Source organism: Mauremys reevesii, unplaced genomic scaffold, assembly GCF_016161935.1.
Source record: "Mauremys reevesii isolate NIE-2019 unplaced genomic scaffold, ASM1616193v1 Contig75, whole genome shotgun sequence".
NCBI lineage: Eukaryota > Metazoa > Chordata > Testudines > Geoemydidae > Mauremys > Mauremys reevesii.
The window spans coordinates 1-18,118 of NW_024100890.1; the positions used below are offsets into that span (position 1 = coordinate 1).

General features: G+C 49.8%; 1 protein-coding gene across 1 annotated transcript; it reads right to left on the reverse strand.

Moving 5' to 3' along the window:
* Window positions 1-7,591: 7,591 nt before the first annotated feature.
* LOC120394710 (zinc finger protein RFP-like) lies at window positions 7,592-14,312 on the reverse strand (the record flags this gene model as incomplete). The annotated part of the gene is made up of 4 exons (XM_039518907.1): window positions 13,896-14,312; window positions 10,378-10,473; window positions 8,913-8,962; window positions 7,592-7,707 (listed from the first exon to the last, which is right to left on the reverse strand). Coding segments are annotated over exons 1-4 (679 nt in total), but the record flags the coding sequence as incomplete, so codon positions are not given.
* Between the last annotated feature and the right edge of the window lie 3,806 nt (window positions 14,313-18,118).

Genomic DNA, 18,118 nt, shown 5'->3' on the forward strand with positions numbered 1-18,118 from the left:
GGTGCACCAGACTCATATTTTCACTTTTTCCAAACCACAAGTTAAAATCTTTTTTATCGGTCTACTTAATGAAAACTGTGATTCTCAAGCAAACATTTGATCCCAGAAGGTGCTTTCAAAATAAAACACTCAACACTGCCATCTTCATGGTAAAATTGCAATAGTCGGTAACACTGGTTATATGTATTTGTCTACCTAGACACATATGATGCTGGTATCAATGACAATTGCACTGAATACAGTTAAGGATGTGTTTACATTTTTTTCTGGATACAGGCCTTAGTTTGCAAGCTGAAATTGCAACCACTGATTGACTGTTACCATTCGAAAATGTTCCATTATATCTAAAGTGGCCTTAGGTTCCAATGACAATTAATACCATTTTGGACTTCCCATTTTATGTTCCTTTCATAACTTTTAAATTAAAAATAATAAACCTAATGTCTGTAACTAATTCTCCCATTCTGTGAACACTGAACCACAAGCTTTTGGAGGTAGCTGCCCTGGGACATCTGTAAGGTGTTTGGTAGATGCTGCCAGGTTTATCGACTGAGGAAGTGCTGATTTTTTGTGCCTCCACAGAGTGCCAACCTTAGATTCAAAGGCTTTACCTCTTTGGTAAATATTTAAGGTTGGACCCCGCATTTAAGTGGCGCTGTCCTTCATTCTGACAAGTTTACTTTTTCCCTTCCCAAACAGGGGCATTGCTTGCTGTTGGCAGGTGCCCTCCAACGCCTTGGTTCCCCCAGCCCCCAAATTTTCTCGTAGCCCTTCGCCAGGGGTATTGTGAAAAACAACCACCAGTCAGATTTGCCATCGAGTTTAGCTAAGAATGGTGGTTTCTGATACTTTCCATATCATGTTTTGCTTTCCTATCTGAATTAACTTTACCACATGGGCAGGGCCGGCTCCTATGATTTTTGCGCTAATGCGAAAACAAAAGTGCCGCCGCCTCCGAAAGCTCGTGTCAGAACCCAGAGTCCCCGCCCCCAGCATGGCACCACGCCTCCAAGCCCCGCCCCACCAGTGCCGCCCGGCCGAACTCAAAAAAACCCCAAAACAAGCCCGAGTGCCGCCTCGTCCCGAGGTGCCGCTAACCGCGACGCAGCTGGTGGGCTGGTGTCTGGAGCTGGCCTGGCTGTCCATGCACTCGGCAACTGGCTGCGGGGTGCTGGGAAGGGTTTGCGGTGCCTCGTGGGCAGGTACAACGCTGTTCATGATGCCAGGTTTCTCAGCCCCATCGTTCCATGGGCATCCTACCAGGTTTCCAGTCACGTTTCAACTGCCCTGGTAACCTGAGCCAACCATCTGGGTCAGAAAGCGGGATCCTGCACTGCTCTACCTTAGCACTGTGCTGTGCGTTATGCGCACAAGGCTGCAAGAGGAGCTCACGGGGAAGCGATTCACCCATCACCTGACCCCAGCCTCCTCCTTGCCTAGAAGTGACAGGTCTGTGCGTTTCCGCACCAAGGAGCAATTATTTGCCTCCTGCTCTGCCTGCCGCAGCTCTTTGGGTTTTACACGGCCCTGCCACGTGTCCGTATCCACAGCCCTTCCCCTCCATCCCTGCACAAGTTCCGGTGGCTGGATCGGAGCTGGGCCTGCACAGCCTCCTCTCCCCACAGACCATGAGATCCACCATCTCCGCAGAGACTCTGGGCAGGAGCCATTTGCTGGGTGGTTTCGACCTGCTTAGCTGGGCAGTTGCTACTATGTGAGCTCCACACTGAGCAAACAGGAAGTACCAAGTTCACACCTTCCTGGGGCTTTAACAGGAGCAGAGTTCACCTGGGTACCTGGCTGCCGGGCAGCAGGGTTCAAAATGGTGACCAGGGCAGGATTCTGGGATTGACACCCTCGGGAAGACCACTTGGGCAATATAAACAACACAGAGTTCACACTGACATTTATTGTCACTCTAACCACGTCGATCCTAAGCTCACACGCACATACTCACTCCAAGGGGGTTATTATGCCAGCATAACATGCGAGAGTCGAAGCAGCGGGAGGAGCATTGCAGTGTGTACACCTGCATAGTAAGGTTGATGTGCCAGCTGCCTTATGTTGACAAAACCGATGTCATGTAGACAGGGCCTTTGAAAGACCAGGAAGTGGTTGCACGGTGAATAGCCCTGGGGCAGCCAGATGTAGCTCTGCTGGCCCAAACGCAGCAGTTAAGGATTCTCTAAGGAGCTCAGGCATCTAGAAAATCAGTCAGCTGCCAGTCTTGTGGGAGTGGGGCCTGATCCTGCCAGCTTGCCAATCAGATTGGGTCCCATTCGACATCTGTCCACCGGAGGTGGAGAAGGTGATGTTCAATCACTCTGTCATTATTTATCTAAAGATCGGCGTGGCAGCTATCTCTCAATACAAGGATGATGTCTGCCAGGGGAAAAGATGTTAACACCCTTGGCAGAAGCACATGTTGTGAAAGTTACTGGTAACCCCCTTAACAACTAACAGTTCAGCCATTAGGGGAAGCAGAAGCCTCACATACACAGTAACCTGAACTTTTGAACTGTCTTCTCTCTTCTGCAGGAGAAACTAGCTCCAAACCAGTTTTCACTGACCAGATAACAGAAGTACGGGGTCTGACAACCACCAATCAAGTGTTAACACAGCAAGGGTCTTTGTCTGAATGTGTATAAAAGGTTTGTGAAATTTGTATAAGACAGAGTTTTTTTGTACCAAGGTACAAGGCTCTCCTTTCTTCTGCAGAATAAAGCAACCTTTCCTTATCCCTGTCTGGCTGTCATTGGCTCTCAGCTGGGTGGACCTGATATTTTAGTAACAATGTGAAATCTTTTAATGTGAGGGAGCCAGTGTGCAGGTGGCAACCTCGTGAAACTTGAGAGGAAAGAGCCCTGGATTCGGTAGCAGAGTAGTCCAAAACAGTCAGAGGTCTCTGTCCTGCAGCAGCCCTCATCTGCCTTTACAGTCGCAGAGAATTGGCACATCCTCAAATAGACCTGCTCTGCCGTTGGGATCTTCAGAAGTTTGGACTCCCATGGGGTTGAAGACCCCCCACCCCACAGGGCTGAAGCACCAAGACCCCCTCCCCACAGGGCTAAAGCCCTGAGCCCCAACAGGTGCCTTTCATGGGGCTGAAGCCCCAAGATCCCCTCCCCACAGGGAGGAAGCCCAGAGCCCAGGCAGGCCCGTCCCATGGGGCTGAAGCCACAAGCCCCGACTCTCAAATGCCAACTTTCTGTCTCAGGGGCGGCCAAACTTACTGACCCTCCAAGTCACAGTGTCCGGTGTCTTGTTCTCCTAGGAGGGCCACCCTCGTAACAGTTCTGAGGGCTGTTCAGACAAAGCACAGTCCAAACTTCTGAAGCTTTCCTGGGTGAATCCTCACTTCTTGAGTATTCTGAAATTAACTAGGGACAGCAGCGGTGGCCAACCTGTGGCTCTGGAGCACATGCAGCTCTTCAGAAGTTAATATTCAGCTCTTTGCATAGGCACCGACTCCAGGGCTGGAACTACAGACAACTTTCCAATGTGCCGGTGGGTGCTCACTGCTTAAATCGTGGCTGTGCCCCAGGCCCTGACCTCATTCCACTCCACCCCTTCTCCTAAGGCCCCCACCTCTTCCCATGCCCTCACTCCTCCCTCCTTCCCCCCAAAGCCTCCTGCCCACCACAAAACAGCTGATCGCGGCGGGCAGGAGGTGAGGGAAGGGAGGGGGAGGCGCTGATCGGCGGGTCCACCAATGGATGGGAAGCGACGGGGGCGGGGGAGCTGATGGAGGGCTGCTGATGTATTACTGTGGCTCTTTGGCAATGTACATTGGTAAATTCTGGCTCTTTCTCAGGCTCAGGTCAGTCACCCCTGAGTTACAGTCTCATCTTCAGTGATGTTGTATAAATCTCTGTCCCTCTTGTGTTCCCTTTTCTTCTCCCTTCTCGTTCATACTGTTCATTACTCACCATTTTTCTAGCCCTCATTTCCCATCCCTGTTTATTTCTCTGTGTCTTCCCCTCTCCTCTGATCCCTGTCACAGACCATCCGCCTCATGTTCTCCATTCTTCCCCCCGAGCTTATCCCTTCCCCCTCACTGCCTCTGGTCCTTTCCCCTCTCCAAAGTGTTTTCCTTTCATTGGTTTTATATTTAATTTTCACCCTTTCTCCAGGACTCTTTGTTTATTTTGTTTTACTTTATCTTTTCCTTGTGTTTTCTCTGTTCCTTCTGACTCAGCCCAGCCTGGCCCCCTTGACTCTCAGTGTTGCTAACTCCAGAACATAAAAATTACGACACAGAACTGAAATTGACTCCCCAAAACATTAGGTTTCCAAAAAAACCCATTATATAATGTAGCCTAGTTTATCTTATGATTTTTTAACACTCCCTGTCCATGCCCCATGGGTGTGACAAACACAGTGGTGCCAACCCTGCATCTACAGGGGAAGGTGACTTGGGCCCCTTTGGCAGGAGCTCTGGCTGGGAAATCCCAGTGAGATCTAATCCCACAGATCTGTACAAACCACTCCCTGCTGCTGCTTCTCCCCAACCCCCAAACCCTGATTGATTAATGCTGTGTCCCTGCCACCCCCACCTCCGCCTGTTCCCAGCCCGGCGGTTAGTGCTGCCCCCAGCCCAGCCCCCACCACTGCCCCACACGACCCCTCTGCCCCCTGCAGTCCCGAGTCTTCCTCCCATCCCTGGGGCTGCAGAGAGTGAAGGGAAGGAACTTCCAGCAGCCATAGAGATGAAGAGAAAGGGGCTGGGTAGATGGGAGTCCTCCAAGATCATACAGACTTGGGTCCATGTGGCTAAAGAGGCTGATTTCCAGTTCCTCTTTCTGCTGTGTCTCAGGGACACAGTCTGAGCCGGGATCCCCGCCCCAGCCAGAGCCAGGGTCGGATTCTCCCCCCAGGGACGGAGCCGGGCGGGAAAGTGAAGATCGGGGCCTCGTAACCAGCATCGATAAATGTCACCTGCCCCCGGTCACAGTCCAGACAAACCCGGATCCTGCTGGGGGCCTGTCTTAGGGGCAGGGGGGTCACAGGGGAGGTGAGAGCCTGGAACTGACCCCCCAACCGCTGCACAGCCCAGATCCCCCCCTCAGGGCTATGGCTGATCTGTCCCTTCTTCCCCACAGACACTCTGGCCACCCCCACAGCCCAGCATCCCCCATCTCCCACCTCCACCTCCCAGCAATGTCTCCCTGAGGTGAATCCCTCACAGCCCAGCACACAGGGCCGAGTGTCAAATCTCTCAGGGTTGTTGGGCAGTCGCTGCCGTGTGTCTCCCCATCTCACACTTTTCCAATCCTCAGACAGGACGAGTTTGGGATGAGCCGTGTCTGGATCCAGAGTCACATTCACTGGGGAGAGAGAATCAGAGTGTTAGGGGCAGAGCTCGGCCCTGGGGGAAGCTGGGACCATTTCTTACACTCCCCAGCAGCCCTGTTCTGGCTGGGACAGGCCTGGATCCCAGGGAGCTGCCTCTGCCCTGGGCATCTGAGACTGAGCAGAGGTGTCAGTGCAGTTCCTGGGCATGAACTCAGCACTAATGTTGGTGTCAGGAGTGTTTGTGTGACTTCAGCGTGGGAGCTCCCCACTCTGCAGTGTGTTGTTAGGGCCATGTGTGTCATGGTCAGTATCGGTTTGGTTGGTAACTTTAGCTACAATCTCACGAAGATATTTTCTGATAATTTAAAGACAATCTCCAGCTGCAATCTCACCCTGTCTGAATGTTCCTAGGAATCCTCCTCTTTTTGTCTCCAGTGCAGATGGCAGAGTGTCTGGAGGGAGAAAGGAGAAAGGAGACGAGATTTCAGGCTTTCATATTTATAAAAGCATCCCCACTCTGAACTCCTAGAGCTGTCTTTTAATTATGACAGAGAAACGCACCAAGAAATTTAATATAAAAAGGTCTGAAACCATCTCTTTCCACTCTCATTCAGATTCAAGCATCTCCCAGCAATGGGACCAACATCCTTGCAGCTTCACAACCATCCCAGGACAGACAATCTGTCAGTGAGATTTACTTTTCCCCTTCTCACTCCCTCCCCCACTTCAGACTCCAGTTGGTTTGTCTCATTTATTTACTGCCTTTTGTCATAACCTAGACCCAGATCATGGAAAGACTTTGGCATAAAGGTAACTTTACCCACTTTGGTCCCTTTGACACTACCAGGATGTTGAGAGTTTGTGAAATCCTGGCTCTAATTGTGAGCTGCTGGGTTTGTTTACTCATCATCTCTACGGAGAGTAGCACTAGGGGCCTCGTCCGCCATAGGAAGAAATAGAAATAATAGTAATACCATTTTATAAATGTGGAAATTGAGGGGTGACTCTGCTATTCAGTGGCTGCAGGGGCCGGTGCAGACCATGGCACAGGCTGAGGAAGTTCTGAACCAGCCAGAGCTACATCCCTAGGACAATGCCCCCCGTGTGTCTTGCCCAGCGTGCAGAGTGTCAGAGGCCCAGCTTTACACTGCCCACCTCCCTCTATCCCTCATCCACCCCTCCCTCTTCCACCCACCCTCACCACCCCCACCCCATTCCCAGCCCTCTCAGGAAAACGCCTTGTGCCTGCAGCTGCTGTGGAGGAGGCACAAGAGGCCCCTGTGCTGGAGGGACATTTGGCCCAGACTAGCTGCCGTACAGGACCAGAGCCCAGTGATGGGCAGGGTCCAGCTTTAACAAATGGCCTTTAATTTAAGGTCTAGATTTTGGGTGACAACTTTTAGGCACCTGGGGCCTGGTTCTCATAGGGGTTGGGAATCTGCAACTCCCACTGACTCTACCTGCAGCTCTGGAGCTCATGGTTCAGGAGCACCTCTCCTGCAGCTCTCTAGTTGGGAGACAGAATCCCAGGTGCCCCAGATTAGGCCATTTTTGGGAATTTGGGACTGAATGTTGTGACCTTTGGTAAGTCATGAATTCATGTGAGACGTCCTGATGCCTGGGCCTCTGCTACATCTGCTTCATTTGTCTGCTTTCTGCTAGTTATTCAGTTAAGTATTGAGAATTGGTACAAGGGTCATTTCTTATACACCTCTACCCAGACACTCAAAATGTACAGCCCAGGAACAGTTAGCAAAGTCCAAAACCCCCTATGCAGAGAACAGAGTCAAAGTGACCTATACATAATCAGTGGCAATAAACCAATCAGAAAAGAGACCAATAACATGAAAATAGCTTGTATAGCAAAAGCCCTGCCAATTAAGAAGTTTGTGCATGTTTATTGTATGAGTTATGTAAGATACTTAATATTTGTAACAGTCCAAGATGATTGAAAAAACTAAAATATATAATTTGGATCTGTAAAGAGGAATCTGAACTTCACAGGGAATTTCCTGTAATCCACCTATGCCCCAGAAGAAGGTAACTGGCCACTACTTCTTTCAGTATGTCTGTAATTTCTTACTTTAATAGTAATTGCAATGGCAAGGCATGCTTGTGGTACAAATAAAGGTTTGGATTAGTCAACTGGAGCGTCTTGGACCCCAAGTACGTGGCACTCTCACCCAGCTATTAAATAGATCCATCATCTAATTATCAACCAATTGACCAGACCCATTCTATTCCCACAGTCTCAGCGGCTCATCCCAATTTCCCCTCCTAGATCCCTTCTCAGTACCTTTGAACTTCCTGAGAGTCTCCATGAGAGCAACAGTTTTCTGGTAGAAATCACTGAGTCTTAATTCTAACTTAGGAGAAATCTCCTCTGGCTGCTGGAACTTCCCCTTCACAGACCTAGAGAGAAATAATTCCACATGATTATATTTCATTTATTGACTCATTATAAATTCTTGCTAGTGGATTACTGTTCTAATGGGTCTGTAATTCCTCTACTTCTCGCAGCCTCAGAGCAAGGCCGTGGCAGTGAAACCTTCCTCCCAAAAGGTCCCATTATTATTCTTCAGCACTGGCCTGGAGAGTCTAGCTCCAGGGACAAAAGGGGAATTGCGTCTCTATGGCCAATTCACTCCTTGGCCTCCATGCTCTGAAGCTGTAGAAATCTGCCTCTAGGAACTAGACTGAGGCACCAACTCCCCCCTTCCCAGGTCATTCCACACAAGTCTCCAAACAGCCCTCAGCTGGGGAAGACTCTTGACCACTGCTGCCCTGGGCTGAATGGTGACCAGGGCCCCAGCAGTGACAGGCCCATATTCCATCCCCAAAATCCTTGGGCAGCCAGTCCCCCAGGGATGTGACATCTCTAGGAAATACTTGAGGTCAGTCCTTCCCACTGAATGGAGAATTCCAGAGTCTTCTATAAAAGGGTAAGTACCTCAAGATGAAGTTGATCAGAGAGATTTTTATACAAAATATGACCTTCCCCACAAATTTGGCTGTAGAGCCCTGGGGAGAAGCGGTGGTAACATCACCACCAAGTTCTTTCCCAGCATTGCGAAGTGTGAGGGGAGTGAGAGAGCCACGTACCTGCTGAAGGTGTTTCTGACGTCCTAGAGGAGAGAAATAGAGAGAGGGAATTTCAGTCTCCCTGACACACTTAGAATTCAGAAGAAGTGATTTAGCAAGTATGGTGGAAAAAGGCTGTAATCTGGCCCCAGGGCCATGCATTTACTGAGCTAATGAGGCTTTTCCACCTTTTACATCACAGTGTCTGTAACATTTCAGAAATAATAGTCATTCACATCTCTGCAATACACAGTGAGTTACACAGTGATCTCTGACTGCTGGACTCCCGTGCCCATGTTTTAGGAGCAGTCTTGTCCCTGTGGTGGAGTCTGGAGTATTTCTAACTCAGTCTCACCTGCAACAATTCAGTCACTGGCTTCTGACACTTCCCCTCCATCTCACTGATCACGTTATCGAGACGGGAAATTTCCTCAGATAATTTACTGACATTTTCATTCTGTATCTTCACTATCTTCTTGTCCAGCTTCTCTAGCTGGGCCAGCAGGAGTCGCTCTTGTTCCTCCAGGAACTGCCGCAGTTGCTGAAATTCAGACACAATCTTCTGCCTCTCGGTTTGTGTATTTCTCTGTGAAGGAAAATAGGGCAAGGGCTGGTCAGGGACATGGGTGGAGCCTGGGGTCCTTTCATAGAGCGCTGAGTGTATAGGAGGGAGATTTTTTTTCCAAATTCTAAGTCATCTGACTCTGAACGATATCATGTGGTTACTAGAGAGAGAATTATCTCACATCTTTCCATTTGGCCCCAGAATCTCATAACGGGACGTTCCCATGTCTGACATGGTCTGGATAGTGCATTATCAATGGCTTTGGCGATGGAGATTCAAAGAAGTGGGTGGTGACAATACGAAAATACTAAGGACTGTAAAACAACACATCTGGACAACACCCTCAGGCAGGGCCGGCTCTAACATTTTTGCTGCCCCAAGCAAAAAAAAAGAGCGCCGCCCTGCCCTTGCGATCGCCGCCTGACCCTCCCGGCGCCGCACCGCATCCAAATCCGCCCCAGCACCGCGTCAGGCCGCCCAAGTCCCCGCCCCACCAGCACCGCTTCGTACCATCCAATCCCCGCCCTCCCAGTGCTGTGTCGCGCCGCCCAAGCCCTCGCCCCTCCCCGACTGTCACACCGCCCAAGTCATCCTACCCACCCCCAGCACCGCCTGGCCAAACCAAAACCAACAAAAACAAACCCCGATCGCCGCCCCCTCCCAAGGTACTACCCCAAGCACGTGCTTGGTAGGCTGGTGCCTGGAGCCAGCCCTGCCCTCAGGCATAAAAAGTGAATGACAGGAATGAAGAGATTGTCAGAGCACAACAGGACTGTAAGCCAGAAATGAGCAGAGGGATAATTGTTCAGTCAAGAAACGAAGACTTCACAGCCAGGGACACATGTCTCTATTTAAGCTGGAAGTTAAAACAGTAAACAAAGAGGATTCCTCAAGCTATAACTGAACATCCCCCAAACTCTGAGCTAACAGACAATGAAAACTGTGAAACTGAGGCGTGAATGTGTAACAGGGGGGGCGCTGTTTTAGTGCACTGGATTTTCTAATTCAACATTCTGTTATTTCATTAATGTAAACTGTTTCCTATGAAGAGAGTTTAATTATACTAACAGTAGTTAATATACAATAGATAATAATAGTTACAGTAGTTTATGTCAGTGGGTTTCAACCTGTGGTCCATACAGACAATAGATTTCCAAAGGGGTCTCTGCACCCCCAGTTCAAAATTATCAAATGCAAAAAGGTTGAAATCCACTGGTTTATGGTGTAGGCCTAAATGGTAATTCCTGCTAAAACAACTAATTTTGATTTACTTGTGATTATTCCCCACTTAACGGATTTCTGCTTTACCCCCAACTGATTGAGATAAAAAATAATTGGGCCTCTAAATTGCCCCTGCCTCTCGTTATTGCTCTGATTCAGAATGCCCCTTCATCTGGGCTCATTACAAATGCAGGTTAATGATGATAAGTACCTACCAGATATTCCTGGCTTCTCTTCTCTCCGCTCACTTTAAATCCCAGGAGCGTTTCTCTCTCTTCCTTCAGCGTCTTCAAATGGGCTTGAATCTTCTCCTGAAGAAACAGAGACTGACTTGAGTGGTGTTATTTTTATTGTTAGGAGTGAGAGTGTGGGTGGGAGCTTTTCCAACACAAACAAACACTCTACTGATGAATGGAGAACCCAGTAGGTTTACAATATCAGCGATACCAAAGAATTAAAGTCATATTAATGGATGCTGGGAGAGTTTCATTTTCAGACTCCTTGAAATTGTTTGACCTTTTCCCCCCATTGATTTATACCAACATCACACTGGCGTCACATCCTTGGATTTTTCTTTCACTATGAAATATTCTGTTTTTGAGGAGGCTAAACAAACAAAGTGATACAAATCCCAGAAACCTCCTGGGATTCTCAGAGGAGACTGATCTCCACTGAATTTCAGCCCTGAACCCTGATAGAATTGACTTGGGCACTAGGACAAACCACATTAGGTGTTTTCATTGTTGTCAAGAGCAGTCGGGGTTTGCCCTAGTTCTGTCCTGGGCTCTTACAGAGGCAGCGCTGCCTGGGTACCTGTTCCCCAGCTCAGCTCCCAGAAGCAGTGAGTTCCAGAGATTTCAAAATGCTGCACTGTGGGAGAGCAGTGTGAGGATTAGTGGAACCACTTCAGCTGGTTCTTCAGCCTGACACAGTCACCACCGCCCAAGGGTTAGTTTTGCTACAATCCAGTCTAATCCCCATGGTATTTGGCATGGACCTGCGCTGTCTGGGGCCCTTTTGTGTGAGGACTCAAGGCGCTTGGAGTCCACATGGGGTTTAGGACAGTGATCTCCTCTAGTGCAGGCCGGCGGCATCAGAATTTAACCCGACGTGGAGCAGCACAGGAGTTCAGACCCAGTGGAAAACATCATCTCCCTGCTGGGCCTGCCACCTTTATCAAGGCATCTTTCCCTCTAATGGCCTTTCTTAATTATTGCTCAGTCAGGAGACGGCTATAGCTGATTACTCCCAGTTTTAAGTGATGCAGGTTTGGCAGAAAATGTTCCCACTGTCAAGTGTGACAGGTTCGACAGGTTCTCTGAAATACTCCAGACAGATGGGACAAGTAGGTTCATGCTGGAATTTTTCCACAGGCTCCCTCTGTGGAGAGCTGGACTCAGCCCTGCGGTACAGGAGCTACCACTCCCGTCCCCACAGGGCTGCCCCTCCGCACCAAGCCCACAACCCATCTACAACTTCTCATGACTCACTGGTGGGTCACAAACCACCATTTGGGAAATAGCACCCAAGGGGGTCTCAGCTCCCTAACCCTGATTCTGAAGTTTCTGCCGAAGTCCACAGGAGGGAGAGGAGACTGAGCCATGGACTCCCGCTTGTGCCTGCTACCACTCCATCACCTAAAACATTCCCCATAGAAAAGTACAGGCACCTAAGGATGCACCATGGAAAATGGACAGCTTTGAAATCTGGATGACCTATCACGATTGCCAGTGTATGCAAACACAACCCTCTTTAACTGTCCCCCGCTCCCAGCCCCGGTTCTTTCTTTATCTACCTGCTGCAGATTGTCTTCCTTAGACTGTGGGCTCTTTGCCTGACTTGGGACTGGGGACGTATGTGTACCTGGTCGTGTGGGTCCCTTTTGAAGGCACTTAACACCACTTTGACCCCTCCTCTCTCCACTGTGCAATAACAGAGCCAACTTTGACTCCACTAGGAGTCTTGTTACATGCTGCAGAGCTGAAATCTCTGATACCTGGGTCTAAGCATTAGACCTCCCTTGGGCTAGTGGTGCACCAGCACTGAGGCTCCCCTGCTACCAGCTAAACTCACTGAGCGCTGAAGTTACTAAGAGTTGAGATCACTGAGAGCTGTGTTAAGTTGGGGAGGCTGAAGACAAGTTGGTGAGTGGCTAGCAGGACGGCTGGCAGAGAGGCACGGGAGAGTGGAGCTGACAGCAGGACGGCTAGTGGATTAGGTCCTGCTTTGAGCAGGGGGTTGGACTAGATGACCCCTTGAGGTCCCTTCCAACCCTGACATTCTATGATTCTATCTCTGTACAGTGCCTGGCACAACACAGGGCCCTAATCTCTCCCTGGGGCCCAGAGATGCCACTGCAATAGAAATCAGAACATTCTATTGATTACAAATTATTATTGTCATTATTAATGTCAAGATGGAAATCTTTATGGGCATATGGTTTCCACACTGAAATCTATGGCCAAAATCTCCAAATTGAAATCTGCAGGCCTAGGACTCTCTCCCTGTGGCCTCAGGAGCTGTGGATGAGGAACAATGCTGGTCACAGGGTGTCTGGCCCTATAAAGAGAGAGTGGTCTCAGCCCCACCTGTGATGAACCAGTTCTCCTCCCCAGGTGGGGAGAATGAAGGAGCAGTGATTGGGAGAGAGGGGGGTGTCATGTAATCCAACCAGCCCTGGGGTAGGTAAAACAGAGGCCTATGGAAAGCCAGAGGGAGGAGGCCTTGGATTTTCTTCAGGGTGATAAGGCCGAACTCCAGACTAGAAGACCTGGGAGTCACTGCTGGGAGACCAGGGGTGTTACTGGCCACAGAAAAGCCCTTGTGGATTCTGTCTTCCTCGAGTGCGTCATGTCCCCCCTCCTCCCTCCCAGTGCTTGCTACCACAAATCAGCTGTTTCACGGCAAGAAGCACTGGGAAGGAGTGGGGAGAAGCGGAGCCGCGACATGCTCCGGGGAAGAGGCGGAGGCGGAGGCGGAGTGGAGGTGAGCTGAGGTGGGTGCAGAGCACTCACCAATTTTTCCCCATGGGTGCTCCAGCCCCAAAGCACCCGCGGAGTCAGCGCCTATGCTTGCAGGATGGGAGCTCCACTCCTGTGCCCCCCGCCCAAAGTCTCGTGAGGGTGGAGCTCCCTTCCTGTCTGTGTGAGGAGCTCTGCAGGAAAAGGTTGAAGAGGATGAGTGCCAGCAGAACAGCCCCAGCTACATCCTACTGCTCCCTCAGCCCCCAGGAGAGGAGGAGCACAGACATGGTATTTATAGCTTTGGGAAGGGGTGGAAGTGGGGAAGGGCAGAGAAGGGGGGTTATTCAGTGCCCAGGACTCTGTGTATGGGGAGCAGGAGGGGTGGGGTGCGGGTTCATCACTCCCCCTCACTCCAACGTGTCAGCCTTAGGATGTTTATGGAGGGCCACACTTCTCCAGCTGCATGAGCCTTGGGAGGATTCCCAGTTGCTGGGAAACCCCCCTAGGCCTGAAACCCCTCGTTCCTCTCCAATGGAGCTCACTGAGTGGCTGTCTGGGGCTAAAGGAAACTCTAATGCTGGGTATCAGGGGGTAGCCCTGTTAGTCTGTATCTACAAAAACAACAAGGAGTCTGGTGGCACCTTAAAGACTAACAGATTTATTTGGGCATATAAGCTTTCGTGGGTAGAAACCTCACTTCTTCTAATACTGGGGGAAGGTGAGTTTCCCAAGGCTCTGGTTATAAAAATAACAATAGGTTATTTTCCTACCTTGAATTCTTCGGCAGCTTCCTTTGCAGGAATGACTGTGTGATCTCTGTGCTCCTGGGATCTGTCACACACCAGGCAGATGGGGATTTTGTCCTCTTTGCAGAACAGTTTTAGAGGCTCCTTGTGTTTCGCACACAGTCTCTCTGGTTCTGGTTCCCTCCCTGTCTGCAACCCAAGTTCTCTGGCTGCTTCCACAACATTCCTGAGCTGCCTGTTCAGCCTGAGGTTCCTCTGGGGAAAGATCTCTCTGCACTGAGGGCAGGAGATATCAGTAGCGAATACCCCCCAGCACTGGGTGATGCAGGCTCGGCAGAAATTGTGATCACAGTCTAGAGACACCGGCTCTTTAAAATAGTCCAGACAGATGGAACAGGTCAGTTCATCCTGGAGACTTTTTGCTGGATTTGCAGCAGCCATGGCCTCTAGTGCAGGAAAGAGACAAGAGAGGAGTTTAGTTTCACTTCCTTCTCCTCAGAAATGGGCTGATTGAACTTTGTACCATTAGGTGTTTCCTTTCTGGGTGCAGTTTCATGTGATTTCTGTTGGGGACTTTAACCCCGACAGCAAAATTCGTTGTCTGATCACAGAGAGACAGGCAACACCAGCAAGGTCCGATCTAAAAGCTCTTTATTGACAAGTGCACGCGTCAGTAAAGAGCAACTCGTCTCCAGTGAGAACCAGCCTCTCTTTACAGCTTAGCATTAGCCTATATAGACAGTTTTATTACGTCATACATCACTCACTTGAGCAAAACCCACCCCCCTTTATTTAACAACTTAAAACTAGACACTTTTAATATACACACATGCCTAGACTTTATGTCTACAACTTTAGATTATTAATTATATCTTAACAAAACCCCAAAAGTTAGAAATACAGGGGAGTTTTAAACAAACCTATAACTCAACCAGAGAGTTAAAATCTGAACCGTGGGATGCTAGAGTTTCTTATCAGTTCTTCAAACACTGTCCTTAGCACAGCTGATGCTATGCCAGGAATGCAATCCCTGGCTTATCTCATGTTTTCCAGGGCTTTGTGAAACAATGCTGCTTCTCAGTACTTTTCCACTCTGGGATTACCCAGAAACCTCTGTTAGCCTGACTTCAGTCAGGTTGGCATAACTGGTTTTGTGCTACATCTTTATTCAGGCCTAACATTTCTTCTCTGTGGACTGTAAAGAGCCCTTGAATGAAGTGTGATGAGTCTAAATTGTCACCAGCTCCTCCGAAACATGTGCCAGGCCCCAAATTTTGGACTAGTCCCTTAGCTCAAAAAGGGATAACAAGCGACTGGGGGTTTCACTGCCTGACATGAGGATCTGGTGGAGCAGCCTGGAAAGGTGGGTGAGAATCACAGCTGCTGACTCCTACTGCCTGTTCCCTACCTGGCCTTCAGCCTCCTCAGGACCCATGTCTCTCTGGTGCTTGTGTAACCCACTGGGGTGTGTGTGGAGCTGGTACAGTTACAAAGGGTTGAATATTTAGCATAATCTGGGGCAGCCTGTGCTTTTAGCTCTAGGGGTCCCTGGTTCAGTGCTGGGTGCGCTGACCAAGAGAGCAGCCGTCACCCCTGTTCTTAGCCTGGCGGCTCCTGCTTCTGTTTCCCTGCACAGTCTCCCCAACTCCCGGCTCTCTGCAGATGGCAGCAGGTGTGAGGGGAGCTGGCGCTGGGGCTCCTGCACTGTACAGGGGATGGGCTAACCAGAGATCTCCTGTCCCCAAGGCTCTCAGGCCACTTGTCCAGTCTGGCTGCAGGAGGATCTGGGGAAAGACAGAGGGGGCCTGGGAGAGTCTGTGCGGGGCAGCCACCTGGGAGCAGAAATGGAAATCCAGCTGTGCTGAGAAAGGAACGCTTGCCAAGGATGTGGCTGGTTAAAAGGGCTGTCATGCAGTGGGATACAATTTTGAAGACTCTTTAATGCAGTGCACTTGGGAATTCCTACATTCCTGCAGCTGGATGCTGTGAGCTGAAATTATTTTCTTACAGGGGAAGGCTGGCACTAATCCTTGTTTTGCTGGAGAATGAATGGCTGGAGATCTGGAGCCATCAGTCACACGCCTTCATTCTGCTGCTGCTTCCTGTGGCTGGGCACTGCAACCAGGACTCTATTGTGGCAGAGTGGATCTGAGATCAGAACAGAGCCGGTGCAACCACTAGGCGAACTAAGCAGTGGCCTAGGGCAGTAAGTGGTTGGGGGCTGTCCTTAGGCATAGGCAGCTGGGTAGGGCACCTGAAAATTTGTGGCACCACTGGGTCTTAGTGTCCACCCTTCGGGTTTTCCTATCCTTGTTCTGACCCTTCCTGCAGGCTCTGAGTCTTCCAGAGAAGGGGATCTAGTAGTTAAAAGAGAAAAAGCCTCCAGCCTGCCAGACATATTAGTACAACACTGAAACTGTTAAAGAGCCATTCAAGGGGTAATGAAGCCATTTAACAGACATTTGCCAACCCCCAGATATCTACTGTCAGTTTCTGAATGTACTGACCAAAACAGTTGTGCATGACGCTCTCTGAGCTAAGAGGTGAAAACATTATAAGTTTATTCAGGGAATGTCAGTCTACAGGACCTTAGTTTAAAATTTGCTTTAAAAATATTTTCATTAGTGAGTTGGTGAAGATTATAAAATCACATCTCTAAAAAATCCTTGCATAGATTTTTAGATGCACAATCATCTTTAGCCTTAAATGCTTGAATCTTCAGACATATGGTTTTTTAAATAAGTCCTTCAAAAGACCCCCCTTATCTAAAATACACGTTTTAATTATGATAGTAAAAAAACGTACTTCCAAAGTCTTTCTGTCCATCCATTTCTCCCTTCACCCCATCTTCTCTCCCTCCCCCGCACTGAAGGAAGCAACAGTCCTTTGCTTCCAGATAGCTGGACAAAGAGTTTCCCTTTCTTTACTTCTGACTATCTGATGAACTAGTTTTAAGCAAAATCAGTACCTTACTGAGATATAAAATCCTTTGTTATGCCTAAAATATTTGGAAACATTTTTTAAAGTTGGTGAAATTTCATAAACACGTGCATTGTTTTGCACACACAGCAAATTACTGTTCCTTTTCTAAAAGCAATGAACATTGTTATGAACACACTAAACCTCTGTGACTGAGTAATTGAAAATAATGTCTGTTTCAGTGAGCTAAATATGTAGTCATCTGGAATGAGTACATTTAAGAGTACATTTAAAATCAGCTTAGAAATACTGATTAAGAAAATGTAAAACAGAGAAGAGCTGCATCATGTATTCCACACTATTTAATGTTGTATTCAGCAAGCCAGCTGACTCGCCCTTACTACAAAGTTTTTGCAAATAAATGTCTGACAAACTTCAGGACAGATCAAAAGACCCGTGACTGACATTTTTTATTCCCAAGTATAGTGCTTTTAATTAGGTACCTTCTGTACGTCCATTCTGCGTGAGGGAGAGGGTACAGGGGTCTCTGCAGGGAACGGTGACTCTCCGCCACCGTGAGGCGGGCTGGCCGTCTCATTATCCTTTGCTGCTTTGAGCCTCCCTCACCCCGCCGGGCTGCGAGCTCGGGCTGCCATGGGACATAGGGCACCAGTTTAATAATACCGCATAGGGCCCCATAAATCCTAAGGGCGGCCCTGGGGCACCAAAGCGGTGCCCTGGCTTGGCAGGGAGGAGCCGCCTTCGGAGGCACCGGAGAGCCAGAGCATCGCCTTGCGGGGCAGCGAGCCCCAGCCATGGAGGAGCCGGCGCGGCGCACAGGGCAGGAGCCCTGCAAAGGCGCTGGGCCCTGAGCCTGCTCCGGGAGGGCAGCGGCTCACACTCCCGGGAGCAGCAGAGCCCGAGTGTGGTGAGGGGAGAGCTGTGGGGGTGCACAGGGGCCTTTGCCCACATGCATCTGCTGCAGGAGCCCCCAAAATGGCAGCTCCTCCCTGCCGAGCTGCTGCAGTGCCCCAAGCCCAGCAAAGCCAGTGAGTGGACTCGGGTTGGGGGCTGCCAGGGTGGGGAGGTCTCATGGGGCTGTGCCCCCTCCAGGGGACTTCAGGGGGCGGGGAGGGGAGAACCTGGTCTGGGGAGCAGCCCCTGGGCACGGCTGGGCCCTGGGCAGGCTGGCCCCTGGGGTTTATAAAGGCTTGTTGGGATTTGCCCCTCAATGAACTGATGTTACAGGGGGGTGGGGCGCAAGGTGGAAGTTTCGCCTAGGGCGCTCTCTCTTGTGTGGATTGCCTGATGGGTAACAAGGCCTGACC